This window comes from Somniosus microcephalus, unplaced genomic scaffold (assembly GCF_052327205.1).
Source record: "Somniosus microcephalus isolate GS21.2 unplaced genomic scaffold, FLI_Smic_1.0 unresolved_chr7, whole genome shotgun sequence".
NCBI classification, from domain to species: domain Eukaryota; kingdom Metazoa; phylum Chordata; class Chondrichthyes; order Squaliformes; family Somniosidae; genus Somniosus; species Somniosus microcephalus.
The window spans coordinates 14,836,915-14,861,184 of record NW_028225185.1 but is presented as its reverse complement, the minus strand read 5'-3'; the positions used below and the strand labels follow the sequence as shown (position 1 = coordinate 14,861,184).

The following is a 24,270-nucleotide window of genomic DNA, read 5'->3' as shown; positions in this document are numbered from 1 at the left end:
CCAATGAAGTACTTTTTTTGAAGTGTGGTCACTGTTGTAATGTAGGAAACGCAGCAGCCAATTTGCGCACAGCAAGCTCCCACAAACAGCAATGTGATAATGACCAGATCATCTGTTTTTAGTGATGTTGGTTGAGGGATAAATATTGGCCCCAGGACACCGGGGAGAACTCCCCCTGCTCTTCTTCCAATAGTGGCCGTGGGATCTTTTACATCCACCTGAGAGGAGCAGACGGGGCCTCGGTTTAATGTCTCATCCGCAATATTTATCCCTCAACCAACATCACTTAAAAACAGATGATCTGGTCAGTATCACATTGCTGTTTGTGGGAGCTTGCTGTGCGCAAATTGGCTGCCGCGTTTCCTACATTACAACAGTGACTACACTTCAAAAAAAGTACTTCATTGGCTGTGAAGCGCTTTGGGACGTCCTGAGGTTGTGAAAGGCGCTGGAGAAATGGTAGGCGTTCTTCCACTAATGGAGACCCGAGCTGAAATGGGAAAAAATATTACACCACAGTTCAAAAAGGGGAGAGCGAGATAAACCAGGCAGCTACAAGCCAATCGGCCTAACGTCCGTGGTGGGAAAACTACCAAGAGGCCATTGTCGAGGACAAAATTAATTCTCGCTCGCAGAAGCCGGGGTTAATAAGGGGCAACCAGCACGGATTTGTTAAAGGCACATGTCTGACTAACGCCAACAACAACCTGCATTTATACAGCGCCTTTAACGTAGCAAAACGTCCCAGGGCGCTTCACAGGAGCGATTATCAAACAAAATTTGACACCGAGCCACATAAGGAAATATTAGGACAGGGCTTGGTCACAGAGGTCGGTTTTAAGGAGTGTCTTAAAGGAGGAGAGAGAGGCAGAGGGGTTTAGGGAGGGGATTCCTGAGCTCGGGGCCCAGGCAACACTTTTAGTGATGTTGTTGACGCTATTATTAATGCAGGGTGTAAACATTCGATGGGCTTATTTCCTCGTACATTGTACTGCACTTTAATCTTTCAATGGATCGGGGGCGGGGACCCTGACACCAGAGTTATACCATCGCCTGCGAAAAAAGACAGACTTGCATTTATATACCTCCTTTTCACGACCACCGGACGCCCCAAAACACTTCACAGCCAATTAAGTACTTTTTTGAAGTGTAGTCACTGTTGTAATGTCGGAAATGCATTTGCGCACAGCAAGCTCCCACAAACAGCAATGTGATAATGACCAGATCATCTGTTTTTAGTGATGTTGGTTGAGGGATAAATATTGGCCCAACAACACTGGGGAGAACTCCCCTGCTCTTCCAATAGTGATCGTGGGATCTTTTACATCTGAGAGGGCAGACGGGGCCTCGGTTTAACGTCTCATCCGAAAGACCGCCCCTCCGACGGTGCGGCGCTCCCTCAGTACCGCCCCTCCGACGGTGCGGCGCTCCCTCAGTACCGCCCCTCCGACGGTGCGGCGCTCCCTCAGTACCGCCCCTCCGACGGTGCGGCGCTCCCTCAGTACCGCCCCTCCGACGGTGCGGCGCTCCCTCAGTACCGCCCCTCCGACGGTGCGGCGCTCCCTCAGTACCGCCCCTCCGACGGTGCGGCGCTCCCTCAGTACCGGCACTGGGAGTGTCGGCCTGGATTTTTATGCTCAAGTTTTGAAGTAACAGAGGGTTGATGAAGGTAGCGCAGCAGATGTTGTGTATATGGACTTTCAAAAGGCATTTGATAAAGTACCACATAACAGACTTATTCAGAATGTAGAAGCACATGGGATTAAAGGGACGGTGGTAAATTGGGTAGGCAATTTGCTAAGGGATAGGAGGCAGAGAGTAGTGGTGAACGGATGTTTTTCTGACTGGAGAGGAGTATGTAGCGGGGTCCCCAGGGGCCAGTATTGGACCATTGCTTTTCTTGTTATATCTAAATGATCTGGACTTGGGTACAAGGAGTACAATTTTGAACTTTGCGGATGATACAAAGCCTTTATAAACTTTTATTGAAAAAAAAAACACTGGTTCAGCCTCAACTGGAGTATTGTGTCCAATTCTGCGCACCGCACTTTAGGGAGGATGTGAAGGCCTTAGAGAGGGTGCAGAAAAGATTTGCAAGAATGGTTCCAGGGATGAGGGACTTCAGTTATGTGGATAGACTGGAGAGGCTGGGGTTGGAGCAGAGAAGGTTGAGAGGAGATTTGATCGAGGTGTTCAAAATCATGAGGGGCCTGGACAGAGTAGATAGAGAGAAACTGTTCCCATTGGCGGAAGGGTCGAGAACCAGAGGACACAGATTTAAGGTGATTGGCAGAAGAACCAAAGGCGACGTGAGGAAAAACATTTTCACGCAGCGAGTGGTTATGATCTGGAATGCGCTGCCTGAAAGGGTGGTGGAGGCAGACTCAATCGTGGCTTTCAAAAGGGGAATTCGACAAGAACCTGAAGGAAGACGATGTGCAGGGCTACGGGGAAAGGGCGGGGGGCGCGGGACTAGCTGAAGTGCTCTTGCAGAGAGCCGGCACGGGCTCGACGGGCCGAACGGCCTCCTTCAGTGCTGTAGCCATTCTACGATTCTATGAAAACTTGGCAATGTGGTAAACAGTGAGCCAGATAGTAGCAGACTTCAGGAGGACATAGACCGACTGGTGAAATGGGCAGACACATGGCGGATGCAGTTTAAGGCGGATAAGTGTGAAGCAATGCACTTTGGGAGTGACAACATGGAGAGGCAGTATAATCTAAATGGTTCTGTTTTGGGGGGCGTATAAAAAACAGGGATTGGCAGGCTGCATAATCACAAATCTTTGAAGGTGGCAGGGGCTGTTGATGAGGCGATTAAGAAAGCGTTTAGGATACTTTGGCTTTGTAAATAGGGGCATTGAACACAATAACAAGGAAGTTACGCTAAACCTTTACAAATCACTGGTGAGGCCCCAGCTGGAGAACTGTGTTCAATTCTGGGCACCGCACTTTAGGAAGGATGTCGAGGGCCCTGGAGAGGGTGCGGAGGAGATTTACTGGAATGGTCCCAGGGGATGAGGGACTTCAGTTGTGTGGAGAGACTGGAGAAGCTGGGCTTGTTCTCCTTAGAGCAGAGAAGGTTAAGGGGAGATTTAATTGAGGCGTTCAAAATCATGAGGGGTTTTGATCGAGTAAATAAGGAGAAACTGTTTCCACTGGCAGGAGGGTCGGTAACCAGAGGACACCGATTGAAGATAATTGCCGAAAAAGAACCAGAGGGAGATGAGGAGAAATTGCTTCACGCAAGAGAGTTGTTGAGATCTGGAAAGCTGGTGGAATCAGATTCCATGGGAACTTTCAAAAAGGCAATTGCATGTACTCGAAGAGGACTCATTTGTAGGGTTGGGGGAAGGGGCGGGGGGGTGGAGTGGGACTAAATTGGTCAGTGAAGTAAGAGAACTACTAGGCACTTGGTCTCAGCGTTAAACGAAGCTTTAATCAACTGTTTTACAACATGGAGGTCTAGTTGTGTCCTTCACTAGTTCCCGTTAAAGAATGTCCTGCGCAAGCTGGGCCCGTGCCCAAGTATTTATACTCTCCCTGGACAGCGCCACCCGCAGGCCGCTCAGTATTATAAGTCTTTCTTTCATGAATGACTGATTCATGTCAGTCAGCACTTTCGAAGAGCCGGCACAGGCACCATGGGCCGAATGGCCAACTTCTGTGCTGTAAGCTGCTGTCTCAACAGTGAAGGAACGTCAAATCTTGGGGGGGGGGGGAAAGAGGTCCCTGAGGCGCGTGGTTCTCCCGGGCACCAACCCTGTCGAGCGTTGAAAGGAGCAGAGCTGGGACACGGGCCTTGACCACTTCCTGTCGACCGAAAACAACATATTTTGCAGTCTTGACGTCGGCGCCGAGTTACTGGCGCTGTTTGATTTGCATTCTGCGGTAGCGCCAGGAGCGATCTCTTCTGGGCAGGTGGGTGTTTGCCACTTCTGGAGGCGAGGTCACGTGGCCACCGGCCGCCAACAGGGCCCGCGCCCTCCCGCCACTGGTCGCCCGATGCATGTGCCCCGGCCAATCAGAAAGCAAACAGACTCTTCATTACCTGATTGGATGGTTTTTTGGCATCTGCCAAACAGCCTAATTTCCCTATCTTCGATATTTTCATTACTAATAACTAAAGTATTCAAAGGCTTTTTTTTAAACACAATGTTGTTTAAAGCCTCGATGATTTTTCTCCCGGGTCTCCTGGAGATTAATCTTCAATTCCTGGGGATTCCAGGGAAATCCTAGATGGTTGGCAACACCTACCTCCGGGTATTGTGCCATAGGAAAATCTAGTCCTGTTTGGTCGCATTGTTCATTAAGGTGTCAGGAGAAAAAACGCTCCGACAGTGCGGCGCTCCCTCAGGACCGCCCCTCCGACGGTGCGGCGCTCCCTCAGGACCGCCCCTCCGACGGTGCGGCGCTCCCTCAGCACCGCCACTCCGACGGTGCGGCGCTCCCTCAGGACCGCCACTCCGACGGTGCGGCGCTCCCTCAGCACCGCCCCTCCGACGGTGCGGCGCTCCCTCAGCACCGCCACTCCGACGGTGCGGCGCTCCCTCAGGACCGCCACTCCGACGGTGCGGCGCTCCCTCAGCACCGCCCCTCCGACGGTGCGGCGCTCCCTCAGCACCGCCCCTCCGACGGTGCGGCGCTCCCTCAGCACCGCACTGGGAGTGTCGGCCTGGATTTTGTGCTCAAGTCTCTGGAGCGGGACTCGAACCCACGACCTTCTGACTCTGAGACAAGAGTGCTGCCCACTGAGCCACGACGTGTGGCGTGCTCGGGTGGAAGAGGCGACTTTGGACTTCCGGTTTCCGAAAGCTCTCCACCTCTGAGGGTTTTTGCTCTCCTCACGTCTGGGTCTGTTGTCGACTCATTGATGGAGCTGACAGCACAGGAGGAGGCCATTCGGCCCGTCGTGCCTGTGCCAGCTCTTTGAAAGAGTGCTTAGTTCCACCCTCCTTGCTTTTTGTCCGTAACCCGGTGAATTCCTCAGCCTCCACCACTTTTCAAGTTGAGCGTTCCAGATCCCCGACAAGTTTGAGTGAAAAAAACTCTCCTCATCTCCTCTCTAGATCTTTTGCCAATGGCTTTAAATAATTGAAAGAGATTGATTGTTATAAGAACATAAGAAATAGGAGCAGGAGTCGGCCATTCGGCCCCTCGAGCCTGCTCCGCCATTTCAATAAGATCACGACTGATCCAATCTGGGCCTCAACTCCACTTTCCCGCTCTCTCCCCATACCCCTCGACTCTCTTGTAGTTCAAATATCTGTCAATCTCCGCCTTGAATATACTCAACGACTCCGCCTCCACAGCTCTCTGGGGTAGAGAATTCCAAAGATTCACGACCCTCTGAGAGAAGAAATTCCTCCTCATCTCCGTCTTCAATGGGTGCCCCCTTATTCTGAAACTGTCCCCGAGTTCTTGATTCCCCCACGAGGGGAAACATCCTCTCTGCATCCACCCTGTCAATCCCCCTCAGAATCTTTTTATGTTTCAATAAGATCCCCTCTCATTCTTCTAAACTCCAATGAGTGTAGGCCCAACCTGCTCAACCTTTCCTCATAAGACAACCCCTTCATCCCAGGAATCAACCTCGTGAACCTTCTCTGAACTGCCTCCAATGCCAGATACAGGAAACTCTCGATTTACTGGCACCTAAATAACCGGAAATCTCGGTTAACCGGCAAAATTCAGGAGTAGGTTCAGGTTAAGTTTTACTTCATATTAGTGGCCGTTCCTGGATCTGTGGCCGTGTAACCGGGGTTCCTGCACTTGTTGCTAAGCAACAGTGATGCTTGGTCTGTGGCCGGAGTTCCTGCAGCTGTTGCTAAGCAACAGGGAAGCCTGGATTTGTTGCTGTGTACGGAGCTCTCGTACCTTTTAACTGTAACTCTCTGTAATCCGGACTTTGTGATAAACCGGCACCACGCTGGGTCCATCGGTGCCGGATAATAGAGTTTCCTGTATATCCTTCCTTAAATATGGAGACCAAAACTGCACGCAGTACTCCAGGTGCTGTGATTAGTTTAAAAAATCCATTATCGTTGTATCACATGACGACCAGGATGGTAGAAGCTGGGCTAGATGGATCTTGGTCTCTGATATACCTATCAATTCGTCCAATAAAAAGCGACGAGTTAGGAACGTAACTAAAGGTTTTTATTGACTAAATAACAGAGCCCACCCTTGTGGGTGATCGGGTCCAACAAGGAGGAATACCAGCCAGTCGACTACCTTTATACCTGGGCAGGTAGGTGGAGCCATGGGCGGAGTCGGAGGTGGTCAGCCCAGGTATAACAGCGCGACAAGAGGCGACCTCGTATAGTGATACAACAGTGAGAACAGTGATAACAATACAACAGTGATAACTATAGTGTAACGATAGTGAACGATAAAAGTGGTTTACCACATTCACCCCTTGTTTAGATTTGAGTCCGGCGGGGTGAAGTGTACTACCAGTTCTGGTATGTCAGTCTGTCCGGAGGCCTCGTAAGCCTCTCCGATCGTCGCAGCGGCGGTGCTGCATTATCCGGTGTTAATGCTGGTGTCTGCGTGGTCGGCGAAGGCTCGTGGGGTTCCGGCATGCCATCTACCTGGGCTGGAATTGGGGGGGTGGTGGGGGGGGGGTAAAGGTGGTGTCTCCGGAGTGCCCGAGGGTGCGAGGTCTCGTAAGGAGACAGTGTCCTCCTGCCCGTCTGGGTAAGCCACGTAGGCGTACTGGGGGTTGGCGTGCAGGAGGTTCACCCTCTCGACTAGGGGGTCCATTTTATGGGCCCTCACGTGCTTTCGCAGCAAGACGGGCCCCGGAGAGGTCAGCCAGGTTGGTAGAGTGGTTCCCGTAGTTGACTTCCTGGGGAAAACAAACATTCGTTCATGGGGGGTGGCGTTAACGGCAGTGCAAAGTAGTGACCGGATGGAGTGCAGCGCTGTCGGGAGGACTTCCTGCCAGCGGGAGGTTGGGAGGCCCTTAGACTTTAAGGCTAAGAGGACGGCCTTCCATACCGTCGCGTTCTCTCTTTCCACCTGGCCGTTCCCTCGGGGGTTGTAGCTGGTGGTCCTACTTGCTGCAATACCTCTCGCTAGTAGGAACTGACGGAGTTCCTCGCTCATGAAGGAGGAGCCCCGGTCACTATGTATATAGTTCGGGAACCCGAACAAGGCGAAGAGGTCGTTCAGGCACTTGATGACCGTGGTACTGGTCATGTCTGGGCAGGGGAAGGCAAAAGGGAAACTGGAGTACTCATCAACGATGTTGAGGAAGTACACATTGCGGTCAGATGACGGTAGAGGCCCCTTAAAGTCGATGCTCAGGCGCTCGAAGGGGCGGGTGGCCTTGATCAGGCTTGCTCTGTCCGGCCTATAGAAGTGCGGTTTGCACTCGGCGCAGGTCTGGCAGTTCCTGGTCATGGTCCTGACCTCCTCGATGGAGTAGGTCAGGTTGTGGGCCTTAATGAAATGGTAAAGTCTGGTGACCCCGGGGTGGCAGAGGTCGTTGTGGAGGGTCTGAAGTCTATTAATATGCGCGCTGGCGCATGTAATTCGTGAAAGAGCATCAGGGGGTTCGTTCAGCTTACCTGGCCGGTACAAGATATCATAATCGTAGGTGGATAGCTCGATTCTCCACCTCAAGATCTTGTCATTCTTGATTTTGCCCCTCAGCTTGTTATTAAACATGAAAGCAACCGAACGTTGGTCGGTGAGGAGGGTAAATCGTTTGCCTGCCAGGTAATGCCTCCAGCGCCGTACCGCCTCCACAATTGCCTGGGCTTCCTTCTCGACCGACGAGTGTCGGATCTCGGGGCCCTGTAGGGTCCTTGAGAAGAAGGCCACCGGCCTCCCCTCCTGGTTAAGGGTAGCGGCTAGGGCGAAGTCGGATGCATCGCTCTCCACTTGGAAGGGGATGGACTCATCCACTGCGTGCATTGTGGCCTTGGCTATGTCTCCCTTGATGAGGGAGAAGGCCGCGCACGCTTCCTCCGTGAGGGGGAAGGATGTGGACTTCATGAGGGGTCTGGCTTTGTCCGCATAATTGGGCACCCATTGGGCATAGTAGGCGAAGAGCCCCAGGGTTCTCTTAAGTGCCTTAGGGCAGTGGGGGAGGGGTAGCTCCATGAGGGGGCGCATTCTTTCGGGGTCGGGGCCGATGAGTCCGTTCTCTACTACACAGCCAAGGATGGCAAGGCGCGAGGTGTTAAACACACATTTCTCCTTATTGTAGGTGAGGTTCAGCCGTTGGGCCGTACGGAGGAATTTCTCCAGATTCACGTCATGGTCCTGCCGGTCGCGGCCGCAGATGGTGACGTTATCTAGATAGGGGAATGTGGCCTGCAGTCCGTTCTGGTCAACCATCCGGTCCATCTCCCTTTGGAAGACCGAGACCCCGTTGGTGACACCGAAGGGGACCCTAAGGAAGTGGTATAGGCGCCCATTCGCCTCGAAGGCGGTGTACTGGCGGTCCTCGGGGTGGATAGGGAGTTGGTGGTAGGCCGACTTAAGGTCGATGGTCGAGAATACGCGGTATTGTGCAATCTGATTGACCATGTCAGATATGCGGGGAAGGGGTTATGCGTCCAGCTGGGTGTATCTGTTTATGGTCTGGCTGTAGTCGATGACCAGGCGATTTTTATCGCCGGTCTTAACGACCACGACCTGGGCACGCCAGGGGCTGTTGCTCCCCTCGATAATGCCCTCTTTCAGGAGGCGCCGCACCTCAGAGCTAATGAAGGCTCTGTCCCCAGCGCTGTACCGCCTGCTCTTGGTAGCGACGGGTTTGCAGTCGGGGGTGAGGTTAGCGAACAGGGAAGGTGGCGGCACCTTGAGGGTGGATAGGCTGCAGGTGTTACGCGGTGGGCGGTTTAACATTCGCTGGTTGTCGACTGTGAGTGGGGGGAGGGGTCCACCGTATGCTAGGGTTACACTTTGGAGGTGGGATTGGAAGTCCAGCCCTAGTAGGACGGCAGCGCAGAGCTGGGGGAGGACGAGGAGTTTAAAATTTTTATACTCCGTACCCTTAACCGACAAGGTCACAACACAGTAGCCGCTAATGTCCGTGGCATGGGACCTCGATGCCATCGAGATTCGGTTGCGCGTTGGCAGGACAGGGAGTAGTGGCTCACCGTGTCTGGGTGGATGAAGCTCTCTGTGCTTCCGCTGTCAAACAGGCAGGTCGTGGCGTGGCCGTTTACTTTGATGTCCATCATCGACTTGGACAGGTGGTGTGGGCGGGCTTGATCCAGAGTGACGGAGGCTAGTGTGTAGGTAAGCGAGTCGTTGTCGTCTGCGGGCAAGGCGGTCGTCGGGTCCGGAGGCCCGGTGGCAGTCGGGCGTGGTGGGTAAAATGGCGTCTCCCACGAGGTAGGACAAAATGGCGGAGAAGATGGCTGCTCCCATAACTCACATGAGGCACTATTGGGGTCGGTTGCCTTGATCAAAGATGGCCGCCCCCATGACTCACATGTGGGGATGCTGGCCTCAGTTGCCTTGAAAGAAGATGGCCGCCCCCACAGTTCGCATGAGGCACTGCTGGCCTCTGAAGATCCGCTCCTGCAGGCCTTAGAGAAGTGGCCTTTCTTCCTGCAGGTTGAGCAGGTAGAGTTCCTGGCTGGGCAGCGCGACCTCGGGTGCTTCTCCTGGCCGCAAAAGAAGCAGCCGGCGGCCCGATCGCGGGTGCCCGATGTCGGAGCCGGTACCGGGGGTGGCGGTCCCGGTCGGGTCCGGGACGCCGACGCTGAGGTAGGTCCCGGGGGCGGCGCTGCAAAGGGTATTGCGGTAGGGGTCGGGCCCGAGTCCCAGGGTCGCGAGCAGTACCTGGAAAACGCCTCCTGGTCCTGATGGGCCACCTCTAGGGAGAGAGCGAGGGCTTCAGCTTTGTCCAGGTCGAGGTCTTTAGCTTCAAGCAGTCTTTGCCGTGAGTGGTCGGACCGTAGGCCTTTCACAAAGGCATCGCGGATATTATCTTCCGTATTTTCAACAGCCGTCACCGCTTTAAAGTCACAGTTCCTGCCGAGTGCTCTTAGCGCCCGTAAAAATTCAGCTACAGACTCTCCTGGCTGTTGCGGGCGGGATCTTAGGAGGTGCCTGGTGTACATGTAATTTACCGGGCTCCGGTACTGCTGTTTCAGTAGGTTGATAGCGGCCTCGTAAGTAGTCGTGTCCTGGATGAGTGCGTATACTCTCAGGCTCGCTTGGGCGTTCAGAACTCTTAGTTTGGATCTCTGAGGGACGCCGGATTCTTCCAGGTAGGATTCGAAGCAGTCCAGCCAGTGTTTGAAGTTGAGGGCTGAGTTTGCTGCCTGTGGGTTTAGATCCAGGTACGGTGGTTTGAGGGCTTGCAGCCAAGCCGGCTGGTGTAGCCCGGTGTCTGAAAGCTGCTGTGGCTGTGCTTCTGGGAGGGCTTCTGGCTGGCCAGTAGTAGACATCTTTAAAATTTAGTCAATAAAATTGATATACCTATCAATTCGTCCAATAAAAAGCGACGAGTTAGGAACGTAACTAAAGGTTTTTATTGACTAAATAACAGAGCCCACCCTCGTGGGTGATCGGGTCCAACAAGGAGGAATACCAGCCAGTCGACTACCTTTATACCTGGGCAGGTAGGTGGAGCCATGGGCGGAGTCGGAGGTGGTCAGCCCAGGTATAACAGCGTGACAAGAGGCGACCTCGTATAGTGATACAACAGTGAGAACAGTGATAACAATACAACAGTGATAACTATAGTGTAACGATAGTGAACGATAAAAGTGGTTTACCACAGTCTCGCTCTTGTATTTTGTCTATGTTCCTGAGAGATTGAGGTGGGCCTTCTTGTACTCCAACTCACCAGGTCCAAAACCCAGCACCAACTCTCCCTGCTCTCCCCCGCCCATTCCTCCCACCTTACAAAGGGATATCGACCGATAAAGCGAATGGGCAAAACTGTGGCAAATGGATTTCAATGTAAAAATGTGAGGTCATGCACTTTGGACCTAAAAAGGATTGAACAAGGTACTTTCTAAATGGTGAAAGGTTAAAAACAGTGGAGGTCCAAAGAGACTCGGGGAGTCCAGGTACATCGATCATTAAAATGTCACGAACAGATACAGAAAATAATCAGAAAGGCTAACGGAATGCTGGCCTTTATATCGAGAGGACTGGAATCCAAGGGGGTAGAAGTTATGCTGCAGCTGTACAAAGCCCTGGTTAGACCACACCTGGAGCACTGGGAGCAGTTCTGGGCCCCACACCTTAGGAAGGATAGATTGGCCCTGGAGGGAGGGCAGCGCAGGTTTACCAGAATGATACCCGGACTCCAAGGGTTAAGTTACGAGGAGAGATTACACAAACTAGGGTTGTATTCCCTGGAATTTAGAAGATTAAGGGGCGATCTGATCGAAGTTTTCAAGATATTAAGGGGAACAGATAGGGTAGAGAGAGAGAAACTATTTCCGCTGGTTGGGGATTCTAGGACTAGGGGGCAGAGTCTAAAAATTAGAGCCAGACCTTTCAGGAGTGAAGTTAGGAAACACTTCTACACACAAAGGGTGGTAGAAGTTTGGAACTCTCTTCCGCAAACATGCTCGATCAATTGTTAATTTTAAATCTGAGATTGATAGATTTTTGTTAACCAAAGGTATTGAGGGAGATGGGCCAAAGGCGGGTAGATGGAGTTAGGTCGCAGATCAGCCGTGATCTCATTGAATGGCGGAACAGGCTCGAGGGGCTGAATGGCTTCCTCCTGTTCCTATGTTCCTTCCACTATCATGGGTACGGTCATGTAGGAGTTAAATTATTGGATGAGCAATCCATAGGCCCGGACTAATAATCCAGATTTTTTAATATCTATATCTCTATCTCTATATATCTATCTGGGAGAGATGGGGAGGGAGAGAGAGAGGGTGAGGGAGTGAAGGAGGGAAAGAGTGAGGGGGTGGGACAGGGAGGGAGAGCTTACCACCTTCCTTCGCAGGGGTCCATCGGGCCAGCCCACAGGCGCTCCTTCCCCCCCTCTCTCTCTCCAGGCTAATCCCGAACTAAATCCAGCAGTCTCTCTCTCTCTCTCTCTTTTTCCCCCCCCCCGGCTCTCCTCTCCCTCCCCCCTCTTCCCCACGGCTCTCTCTTCCCCCACCAGTCGCTCTCTCTTCCCCCACCAGTCGCTCTCTCTTCCCCCACCAGTCGCTCTCTCTTCCCCCACCAGTCGCTCTCTCTTCCCCCACCAGTCGCTCTCTCTTCCCCCACCAGTCGCTCTCTCTTCCCCCACCAGTCGCTCTCTCTTCCCCCACCAGTCGCTCTCTCTTCCCCCACCAGTCGCTCTCTCTTCCCCCACCAGTCGCGCTCTCTTCCCCCACCAGTCGCGCTCTCTTCCCCCACCAGTCGCGCTCTCTTCCCCCACCAGTCGCGCTCTCTTCCCCCACCAGTCGCGCTCTCTTCCCCCACCAGTCGCGCTCTCTTCCCCCACCAGTCGCGCTCAAAAAAGCCTCGGCACCGCTGGGCACCCCCAGCTAGTATATATCTCTATATAAGTAAAATGTTGGTATTGGTAAAACTGATCAACTCCGTCCCTCTCCCTAGTCACTGTCTGATGCAGAACCAGTGAGTTGGCGTACAAGGAGACCAGCTCAGTATTTCATCGGAACATAGACTCCTTTAAAACCTTCACAGGAGCGTAAATCAGACAAAATTTGACACCGAGCCACACAAGGAGATACTCGGGCAGGTGACCAAAAGCTTGATCGAAAAGGTCGGTTTTAAGGAGCGTCTTAAAGGAAGAGAGAGAAAGGTGGAGAGGTTTAGGGAGGGAATTCCAGAGCTCGGGGCCCAGGCGGCTGAAGGCACGGCCGCCAATGGTGGAGCGATGGGAATCGGGGGATGCGCGAGAGGCCGGAATTGGAGGAGCGCAGAGATCTCGGAGGATTGGAGGAGGTTACAGAGATCGAGAGGGAGCGAGGAGGGATTTGAACACAAGGATGAGAATTTTAAAATCGAGGCGTTGCCGGACCGAGAGCCAATGTAGGTCAGCGAGCACGGGGGGTGGTGGTGGGGGCGGGGGGGGTGGTTGTTGATGAGCGAATGGTGTGTGGTCTCCACCGGGTCATTTGAGGTGTGTTGTACTCCGACCATTGCGATGATATATCTCTCCAGCTCTGAGCTCAGTTTGAGTGGGTCACAGAGTCCAGTCTCGTAGACTGAATAAACTGCAGTAAACACCATCTGATCTGCTGCTCCTCGTACTGCCTGGATCGCGTCCAGGAGCAAACAATGCTTGCATCCCATAATTTCTCTCCCGCCTCTCCTAAAGGCACCGAGTTATTCCAGCAATCGGTGCTTCCCCAAGCTGTTCTACTTTTGATTAGTTATTATATATCAAAATAACAAATACTTACACTGGCAAATCGCCCGCGAGCCTCGCTAATTCTTTATTCATTAAAGGGATGTGGGCGTCGCTGGCAAGACCGGCATTTATTGCCCATCCCCCTAATTGCCCTTGAGAAGGTGGTGGTGAGCCGCCTTCTTGAACCGCTGCAGTCCCGTGTGGTGAAGGTGCTCCCACAGTGCTGTTAGGGAGGGAGTTCCAGGATTTTGACCCAACGACGATGAAGGAACGGCCCGGTATGTTTCCAAGTCAGGATGGCGTGTGTGACTTGGAGGGGAACTTGGAGGTGGCGGTGTTCCCGTGCGCCTGCTGCCCTTGTCCTTCTAGGTGGTAGAGGACAATCTTTATAACAACCACGGTATTATTGACTAAGTGTGATGGGACAAGTCCCAATCAAGCCCATAATCCAGGCCGATGCTCCCAGTGCCAGTGCTGAGGGAGTGCTGCACTGTCGGAGGCGCCGTCTTTCAGATGAGACATTAAACCGAGGCCCCGTCTGCCCCCTCTGGAGAATGTAAAAGATCCCACGGCCACTATTGGAAGAAGAGCAGGGGGAGTTCTCCCCGGTGTCCTGGGGCCAATATTTATCCCTCCACCAACATCACTAAAAACAGATGATCTGGTCATTATCACATTGCTGTTTGTGGGAGCTTGCTGTGCGCAAAATGGCTGCCGCGTTTCCCACATTACAACAGTGACCACACTCCAAAAAAAAGTACTTCATTGGCTGTGAAGCGCTTTGGGACGTCCTGAGGTGGTGAAAGGCGCTGGAGAAATGCGAGTCTTTTTCTTTGTGTGGCCCCCTCTCGTGTTCTAACATAGAATGTTACAGCCCAGAAACAGGCCATTCGGCCTGACCAGTCCATGCCGGTGTTTCTGCTCCACACCAGCCTCCTCCTGTCTTTCCTCATCTCACCCCATCACCGTATCCCTCTATTCCTTTCTCCCTCATGTGTTCATCCAGCCTCCCCTTAAATGCATCGACACTATTCGCTTCGACCACTCCCTGTGGTAGCGAGTTCTACATTCTCACCACTCTCTGGGTAAAGGAGTTTCTCCTGAATTCCCTATTGGATTTCTTGGTGACGATCTTATATTGATGGCCTCTAGTTCTGGTCTCCCCCACAAGTGGAAACACTCTCTGTGTCTACTCTATCAAAACCTGCCATCATTTTTAAAGACCTCCATTAGGACACCCTAATATCTTGGCTATTTGGGTCATAGAGTCTTAATGGTATAGAAGGAGGCCATTCGGCCCATCGAGTCCGTGCCGGCTCTCTGTAGAGCGATCCAGTCAGTCCCATTCCCCCGCTCTATCCCTGTAGCCCTGCAAGTTTATTTCCCTCGAGTGCCTGTCCCGTCTCCCCTTGAAAACATCGAGTGTCTCCGCTTCCACCACTTCTGTCGGCAGCGAGTTCCAGGTCCTCGCCACTCGCTGCGTAAAAAAGTTTTCCCTCACGTCCCCCTCCCTGTATCTCTTGCCCAAAACCTTAAATCTGTGTCCCCTAGTCCTTGTACCATCAACTAGTGGGGACAGCCTTTCCCCGTCTAGCCTATCCAAACCCGTCATAATCTTGTACACATCATCCCTCAACCTCCTTTTGCTCTAATGAAAACAAATCCAGCTTCTCCAACATGTCCTTGTAGCTAAGATCCCCCATCCCCAGAACCATTCTGGTAAATTTCCTCTGCACCCTCTTAAGGGCCTTCACATCCTTCCTAAAGTGTGGTGACCAGAACTGGACGCAGCACTCCAGTCCTGGCCTAACCAGCGCTTTGTAAAGGCTCGAGGTATTAACCGATGTCCCCATTTCCCCCCCTCAGCAGGATGTTTCAGATGATCTACGATGGTTTCTGGTGGGATCGGCTCTGGCTGCCGTACAACTTGACCTGGGCGGATCTGGAGGATCGCGATGGGCGTGTCTATGCCAGGGCCAGCGACCTCTACGTCACCATACCCTGTGCCTTCGTGTTCATGATTGTGCGATACGTTTTCGAAAGGTAAGACCCGCATCTGGCGCGCGTGGGTCTTGGGCGCAGTGGGGGAGGGGGAGCTGTTCCAAGGTAGTCGGTACCCTGTGTAGAACATCTATCTTACTCAAAGTGTTGGTTCTCCTAGCTCAGGTGCTTCGGAATGCATAGGCCGGGCTTAAATAGACAGCACATACCACCCCCGCCCCCCCACCTTAATTCCTGGTAAAACCATGTACAGCAGACACCTCCAAGCACTGGAGAGGTACATAAAAACATAGAAGATAGGAGCAGGAGTAGGCCATTCAGCCCCTCGAGCCTGCTCCGCCATTTAATGAGATCATGGCTGATCATCCAAATTCAGTACCCTGTCCCTGCTTTCTCCCCATATCCCTTGATCCCTTTAGAAATATATCTAACTCTTTCTTGAATATATTTAATGAATTGGCCTCAACTGCCCCTTACCTTGAAACTATGCCCCCTGGTTATTGACCCCTCTACTAAGGGGAAAAGTTCCTTTCTATCTACCCTATCTATGCCCCTCATAATTTTGTACACCTCAATCAGGTCCCCCCTCAGCCTTCTCTGCTCTAAGGAAAACAACCCCAGCCTGTCCAGTCTCTCTTCATAGCTGAAGCGCTCCAGCCCAGGTAACGTCCTGGTGAATCTCCTCTGCACCCTCTCCAATGCAATCACATCCTTCCTATAGTGTGGCGACCACAACTGCACACAGTATTCCAGCTGTGGCCTAACTAGCGTTTTGTACAGCTCCATCATAACCTCCCTGCTCTTATATTCTATGCCTCGGCTAATGAAGGCAAGTATCCCATATGCCTTTTTAACCACCTTATCTACCTGTCCTGGTGCCTTCAGGGATCTATGTACATGCACACCAAGGTTTCTCTGATCCTCTGTGCTTCATGGGTCCTACCATTCATTGTGTATTCCCTTGCCTTGTTAGTCCTCCCAAAATGCCAAAATCCCATTGACCTGGGACACAGCTGCAAGGTGTTGAGGTCAACAGAGAGCACGCTTATTGTCCATGACCTCCAATGGGTCTTTCATGGTCCCTCTTGAAGGTGGCTGGCATCAAGGAGACATCTTAGCATGCAAGTGGTGGGCGAGCATCAACAATCAAGGCCACACAAGGACCCAAGGCTGCCTCCAGTCTCATTTTCTCTTACCCTGATCGCATGGGTAAGTTTATCGCCTGGGATGAGAGGGTTGTCCTATGATGAGAGATTGTGTAGAATGGGCTATACTCTCTGGAGTTTAGAAGAATGAGAGGTGATCTCATTGAAACATGTAAGATTCTGAGGGGGATTGACAGGGTAGATGCTGAGAGGCTGTTTCCCCCTGGCTGGAGAGTCTAGAACCAGGGGTCACAGTCTCAGGATAAGGGGTCAGCCATTTAGGAATGAGATGAGGAGGAATTTCTTCACTCAGAGGGCGGTGAATCTTTGGAATTCTCTACCCCAGAGGGCTGTGGAGGCTCAGTCGTTGAGTATATTCAAGGCTAAGATCGATAGATTTTTGGACTCGAGGGGAATCGAGGGATATGGGGATCGGGCGGGAGAGTGGAGTTGAGGTTGAAAATCAGCCATGATCTGATTGAATGGCGGAGCAGGCTCGAGGGGCCGTATGGCCTCCTCCTGCTCTTATGTTCTTAGTCCGTGGCTCGGTGGGTAGCACTCTCGCCGCGGGGTCAGAACATCGTGGGTTCGAGCCCCCCCCCCCCCCCCACCGCCCACTCCAGAGATCGGAGCCACATTAACCCAGGCCGAGACTCCCCGGTGCCAGTACTGAGGCAGTGCCGCTGCGCTGTCGGAGGTGCCGTCTCTCGGACGAGACGGGAAACCCGAGGCCCCGCCTGCCACCGACACTGTGGCTTGCTCCAACAACCTCGTCCAAGCGACTGCGCCTCGAGTGCGAGTGCGGCCGAGCAATTCGACACGGGGAGTGGGGAACATAGGAACAGGAGTAGGCCATTTAGCCTGGCTCTAAGTTTTAGACTCTGTCCCTGATGCGCTATCAATTACTCATAAAAGACTGAGAGTTAAGAGAGTAACTAAAGGCTTTTATTAACAAAAGAATGAAGGTCTGCCTCGAGTGGTCGACCGGTCCAGAATACAAAGGGGGCTGGGGAGCAGTCACCTTTATACTAGGACTTGTGGGAGGAGTCAGCCGAGGCATGTCCAGGCATGTACACAGTGGAATACAAACAGTGGTTTACCACAGTCCCCTAGTCCTAGACTCACCAACCACCAGAAATAGTTTCTCTCTATCTGTCCCCCTAAATAACTTGAAAACTTCGATCAGATCACCCCTTAATGTAAATTCTAGGGAATACAACCCTAGTTTGTCTAACCTCTCCTCATAACTTAACCCTTGGAGTCTGGGTATCATTCTGGTAAACCTACATTGCACTCCCTCCAAGGCAAATATATCCCAACAGGACTAGACAGACTAGATGTAGAAAGGATGTTCCCGATGGTCAGGGAGTCCAGAACCAGGGGTCACAGTCTAAGGATAAGGGGTAAGCCATTTAGGACAGAGATGAGGAGGAATTTCTTCACCCAGAGAGTGGTGAACCTGTGGAATTCTCTACCACAGAAGGCAGTAGAGGCCAATTCATTAAATATATTCAAGAAGGAGTTAGATATATTTCTTAAGGCTAAAGGGATCAAGGGATATGGGGAGAAGGCAGGGACAGGGTACTGAGTTTGGATGATCAGCCATGATCTCATTAAATGGCGGAGCAGGCTCGAGGGGCCGAATGGCCTACTCCTATCTTCTATGTTTCCTAAGGGGTTGTCTTATGAGGAAAGGTTGAGCAGGTTGGGCCTATACTCATTGGAGTTTAGAAGAATGAGAGGGGATCTTATTGAAACATATAAGATACCGAAGGGGCTCGACAGGGTGGATGCCGAGAGGATGTTTCCCCTCGTGGGGGAATCTAGAACTAGGGGCATAGTTTCAGAATAAGGGGTCGCCCATTTAAATCGGAAATGAGGAGGAGTTTCTTCTCTGAGAGCGGTGAATCTTTGGAATTCTCTACCCCAGAGAGCTGTGGAGGCGGAGTCAGTGAATATATTCAAGGTGGAGACAGACATGTTTGAATGGTATGGGAGTCGAGGGTTATGGGGAGCCGGCAGGGAAGTGGAGTTGAGGCCAAGATCAGATCAGCCATGATCTTATTGAATGGTGGAGCGGGCTCGAGGGGCCGAATGGCCGACTCCTGCTCCTACGTCTTATGGTCTTATGTAAGGTGTGGTGCCCAGAACTGCTCCCAGTGCTCCAGGTGTGGTCTAATCAGGGCTTTGTACAGCTGCAGCATAACTTCTACCCCCTTGTACTCTAGTCCTCTCGATATAAAGGCCAGCATCCCATTAGCCTTTCTGATTATTTTCTGTACCTGTTCATGACATTTTAATGATCTACGTACATGGACCACTGGAAGGGGGCATCGCAATCCAGCCCATTGCTGTCCCCACCTGCAGGCCCCTCTGGTGCAAGATGACCGGTGTTACCAGGAATTCTTCTTAGGCAGTCCCTCGGAACTGAGGATTAAAAATGAGTTCTCGGGTGACTGATGAGTCCAATGCGGGACCTGCAGTCTCCGTCACAGGTGGGGCAAACGGTGGTTGAAGGGGGCGGGTGGCTGGGGTGCTTGGGTTGACGTGCACTCCTTGCACTTGGCTTCCGCTTGCTCCCGGCTGGAGAGACTCGAGTTGTTCGGCGCCTTCCCGGATGCTTCTCCTCCACTTTGTGCGGTCTTGGGCCAGGGATTCCCAGGTGTCGGTGGGGATGTTGCACTTTTTCAAGGAGGCTTTGAGGGTGTCCTTGAAGCATTTCCTCTGCCCACCTGGGGCTCTCTTGCAGTGTCGGAGCTCCGAGTAGAGCGCTTGTTTTGGGAGTCTCGTAATCGGGCATGCGGACGATGTGACCCGTCCATCGGAGCTGATCGAGCGTGGTCAGAGCTTCGATGCTGGGAATGTTGGCCTGAGTGAGAACACGGACATTGGTGCGCCTATCCTGCCAATGGATTTGCAGGATCTTGCAGAGGCAGCGTTGGTGGATTAGAGTACAGGAGCAAGGATGTCTTGCTGCAGTTGCACAGGGCCTTGGTGAGACCACACCTTGAGTATTGTGTGCAGTTTTGGTCGCCTTATCTGAGGAAGGATGTTCTTGCCATGGAGGGAGTGCAGCGAAGATTCACCAGACTGATACCTGGGATGGCAGGAATGACGTATGAGGAGAGATTGGGTCGATTAGGCTTATATTCGCTGGAGTTTAGAAGAATGAGAGGGGATCTCATTGAAACTTATAAAATTCTAACAGGACTAGACAGGCTAGATGCAGGAAGGCTGTTCCCGATGGCCGGGGAGTCCAGAACCAGGGGTCACAGTCTAAGGATAAGGGGTAAGCCATTTAGGACAGAGATGAGGAGAACTTTCTTCACCCAGAGAGTGGTGAACCTGTGGAATTCTCTACCACAGATTGTCACTTTTGACAGTTCGCAGCCATTCTGCTTTCTGTGCTGGTGAGATGAGGGACTCCTGGGACCTAAAGGAAGGCTGAAAAGGTAAGTAAAACTTCTTTCATCACTTTACACACACCAAACACACTTACCTCTGCACTCATGCACCCATCACTCACCTGAACACCGGACATCTCGACCCCTCCAAGTCCTTCAACCCGACGGCCCGCCTCCTCTAACTTGGCGTGGTTTGGAGCCATCGGGAATCCCACAATTCAAACTTAAAAATCGGGATTAGGCTAAAAACTGCCTGTAAACTGGCACTAATCCCTTTCCCGCCTCGGGGAGGCGGGTCCCAGTGCGGGGCGGGTACCCGCCTCCTTTGAAACTGGCATGGATGCGGGATGGGGTCGGGACCTCTGATTTCGGGATTTTAAACCCCGCCCCCCCCCAATCCTGACTCCACGGTACAATGAAAATCCTGCCCTTTGACTCTAATGGTGACTCTAAGGGTGGAACGAACGAAACTCTTTCACAACACTTGTCCAATGTATAAGAGGACCTCCTGAAGCGGTTGTGGCCTCTTGCCAGACCTGAGTTTCTCTGAGGCCACGTGGGTGGAAAATGTAATCAGCTGGCATTGACACTGCTCCAAAAAATAAAGTCGTTGAAGAGCTACAAGTCGTCCTTTCTCTTTCTCTGTCCCTTCCCACTTCCAGGCCAGTGGTTCTGTATTGAGCTTCACAAATTGAAGGGTTAATAGAGTTGTGGAATGACTTGCCTTTGAAGGGCTGAGAAACTGGGCAGTATGACACGGGCTCATGGGTCAATTGGATGCATTTCTGGAGAAAGACGGGATTGAGGGATGCGGTGAGAAGGCAGGTAGAAGGTAGGATGGTAATCTATCCAGGAATGGGGTTGTTGGGGGTGGGGGGCAGTGGCCAACATTGGCTGGGACGCCACGGTTAACGGGCCCCCAAGTCATTTCCTTCCTCCAACAAATTCTTCTCTTCCTTTTCCCTTAAGATACCTGTAGTCGGCCAGTTGTTGCTCTGGACGCTTCCATTTCACCTCCTCCCCCGTTGTGTTTATTGATCAGTTATCTCTCTTGCAATCTTTTATCTCCCCAGATCGGTAGCCACTTATATTGCACATGCGCTGGGCATAAAAGAGAAGGTCCGATTAAAGGTGAAGCCCAACCCGGTTTTAGAAAAGTCCTTTGCGGCGTCCTCGAAACATCCCAAACAGGTAGGTCCTGACCCGACGGCCACCACCATTCCTTGTGGTCCTTTTTTGTCACCCTTTCTAACCTCTCCTCCTTTAGCTCAACATCGATTTCTGGCCACTCCTCTGTCCAGCGCCTCGGGACGTCTTTCTACGTTAAAGGCGCTACATAAATGCAGGTTGTGCTTGCTACCAACCCCCCACCCCAGACGCGTGGCTGTATCTGTGGGTTAAAGCGATGCCGATGTGTAGCTTTTCCGCGCGACAGTGAGGAGGATGGTAACAGACTTTCAGGAGGATGCAGACTGGTGAGATGGGCAGACACATGGCAGATGCAGTTTAACGCAGAGAAATGTGAAGTGATTTCGTTTTGGTAGGAAGAATGAGGAGAGGCAATATGAATGAAATGGTACAATTTTAAAGGGGGTGCAGGAACAGAGGGACCTGGGGGTGTACACAAGACTTTTGGGACATGTTGAAAAGGGGGTTTTAATTTTTTTTTAAAGCATAGGCTTTATAAATAAAGGCAGAGTACAAAAGCAAGGCAGTTATGCTAAACCTTTTATAAATCACTGGTGAGGCCCCAGCTGGAGTCTTGTGTCCAATTCTGGGCACCGCACTTTAGGAAGGATGTCAAGGCCTTGGAGAGGGTGTGGATGAGATTTACTAGAATGGACCCGGGGGATGAGGGACTTCAGTTATGTGGAGAAGCTGGGATTGTTCTCCTTAGAGCAGCGAAGGTTAAGGGGAGATTTAATCGAGGCGTTCAAAATCATGCGGGATTTTGATCGAGTAAATAAGGAGAAAATGTTTCCAGTGGCAGGAGGGTCGGTAACCAGAGGACACTGATTTAAGATAATCGTCAAAAGAACCAGAGGGGGAGATGAGGAGAATGTTTTTTACGCAGCGAGTTGTTGTGATCTGGAACGCGCTGCCTGAAAGGGCGGAGGAAGCAGATTCAATAGTAACTTTCAAAAGGGAATTGGATAAATACTTGAAGGGGAAAAATTTGCAGGATTACAGGGGAAAGAGCAGAGGGCGGTGGTGGTGGTGGGGGGGGGGGCTAATTGGAGAGCTCCTTCTCACAGCCGGCACGGGCCGAACGGCCTTTTTTTTGCGTAGTCTCATTCTACGATTCTAAGTCCGCTTTCTTGCAGACCGATATCGAAGGTCTTGCCAAGAAGAGCAGCCTCACCCCACGGCAAGTGGAGAGATGGTTTCGTCGGAGACGGAATCAGGACAGGCCGAGCGTGCTGAAGAAGTTTCGAGAAGCCTGGTAAGACATCGACACAAGGCGGACCGACGTAAGGTGCCTCCAAAGCAGTTAACGTTCTAATTTATTCCTTTTTTTTTTTGCTTCCTTCTCTTCGCGCTCCCCTTTTTTCCCCCCCCCCCCCCCCCCCCCCCCCCGAAGCCTGGCTGATAGGTTTTGTTGCCGTGGTGACGGCGGCGTTGTTACCTCGGCGCCTATTGTCTCGCCGTCTGTTCAAGATTTTTGAATTCAAGCTTAATGGGGGCTCTCCCACTGCGATGATTGCCTCTTCCGTCCAACAACACAAGAGATATTTGGGGTACCGTCGACACACTTGTTTCTCGAAGGGGGGGTTGTTGCTGTAAAAGGGGACCCTTGCACCCAACGTTGGGATTGCCTTTTGAGAGTGTCGATTATTTTATTCCCTTTATCCCCCGGCCCACCCCGTGTACCATAACCCCTAGATTCCCCTACCCTTGGGCACGGTAGTGTAGCGGTTACAATCCTGGCCCGACAAACACACAGGTTGTGAGTTCGAATCCCACCGCAGTAAGTTCTGAAATTGGACTCCATAAATCTGGCAGTTTGCGGGATGGTAGAGATAAATTGACCGTGTAACTGGCGGGATTTTAAAAAATTCATTCGCTGGATATGGGCGTCGCTGGCAAGGCCGGCATTTATTGCCTGTAGGAACAGGAGGAGGCCATTCAGCCCCTCGAGCCTGCTCCACCATTCAATGAGATCATGGCTGATCTGTGACCTAACTCCATCTCCCTGCCTTTGGCCCGTATCCCTCTCTACCTTTGGTTAACAGAAAGCTATCAATCTCCGAATTAACATTTAACAATTGATCCAGCATCAATTTCCGTTTGCGGAAGAGAGTTCCGAACTTCTACCACCCTTTGTGTGTAGAAGTGTTTTCCTAATTTCATAGAAACATAGAAGATAGGAGCAGGAGTAGGCCATTCGGCCCCTCGAGCCTGCTCTGCCATTCAATGCGATCATGGCTGATCATCCAAATTCAGTACCCTGTCCCTGCCTTCTCCCCATATCCCTTGATCCCTTTAGCCTTAAGAAATATATCCAACTCCTTCTTGAATATATTTAATGAATTGGCCTCAACTGCCTTGTGTGGTAGAGAATTCCACAGGTTTCACCACTCTCTGGGTGAAGAAATTCCTCCTCATCTCAGTCCTAAATGGCTTACCCCTTATCCTTAGACTGTGACCCCTGGTTCTGGACTCCCCGACCATCGGGAACATCCTTCCTGCACCTAGTCTGTCCAGTCCTGGCAGAATTTTATAAGTTTCAATGAGATCTCCCCTCATTCTTCTAAAAGGTCTGGCTCTAATTTTTAGACTGTGCCCCCTAGTCCTAGACCCCCTCCCCAACCAGCAGAAATAGTTTCCTCTCTACTGACCCTATCAGTTCCCCTTAATATCTTGAAAACGTTCATCAAATCACCCCTCTGAAGTGGCCTAGCGAGCCACTCCATTGTAAGAACAGTCACGTGAAGAAGGCCCACCACCATCTTCTAGGGCCGACTGCAATGCGGCCTTGCCAGCGAGGCCCATACCCTGAGAAACCGAGATAAAGTGGTTAGGATTCCCCAGCCGACCACGGGTTGGCAGTCGTCCTACTATTCAGGCCCCTTGTGTTGGCCTGTTGGAGCTGACTTGGGTTGACTCTCTCTCCAATTTTTATCTCCTTCTCAACGGGAAACCCTCCTTCCGATCCCTTGGTGGTTCTCCTCGAAGGGGTAAGGCAGCGGAGAATGGGTTGGAAGGGGCTGGTTACCTTTTTTTCCCCCTGGGATCGGCCTGTGTACTGTTGCTGCTACGGGTTAAGATTTTTACTTGGATTAAGGGTAAACGTCCATTTTACCACCCCCCCCCCTTCCTACTTTTTCCCCACGAAAGGTATGTCCTTTATTTTTAATTGATTCTGGGGATGTGGGCGTCGCTGGCAAGGCCGGCATTTATTGCCCATCCCTAG

At 51.9% G+C, this 24,270-nt stretch overlaps 1 protein-coding gene across 5 annotated transcripts in view; it reads left to right on the top strand.

Moving 5' to 3' along the window:
• LOC147086569 (ceramide synthase 2-like) overlaps positions 1 to 24,270 on the top strand; it is a 76,161-nt gene that overhangs the window by 31,757 nt on the left and 20,134 nt on the right. For 3 of the 5 annotated variants that reach the window (XM_085978702.1, XM_085978698.1, XM_085978700.1), the window contains exons 2-4: positions 15,173 to 15,349; positions 20,930 to 21,047; positions 22,181 to 22,299. In XM_085978702.1, coding sequence (XP_085834828.1) covers positions 15,177 to 15,349; positions 20,930 to 21,047; positions 22,181 to 22,299 — 410 coding nt within the window. In that variant the 5' untranslated portion in view covers positions 15,173 to 15,176. The remainder of the gene's footprint in view (positions 1 to 15,172; positions 15,350 to 20,929; positions 21,048 to 22,180; positions 22,300 to 24,270) is intronic. The other 2 variants (XM_085978699.1, XM_085978701.1) reach the window with 1 other exon arrangement.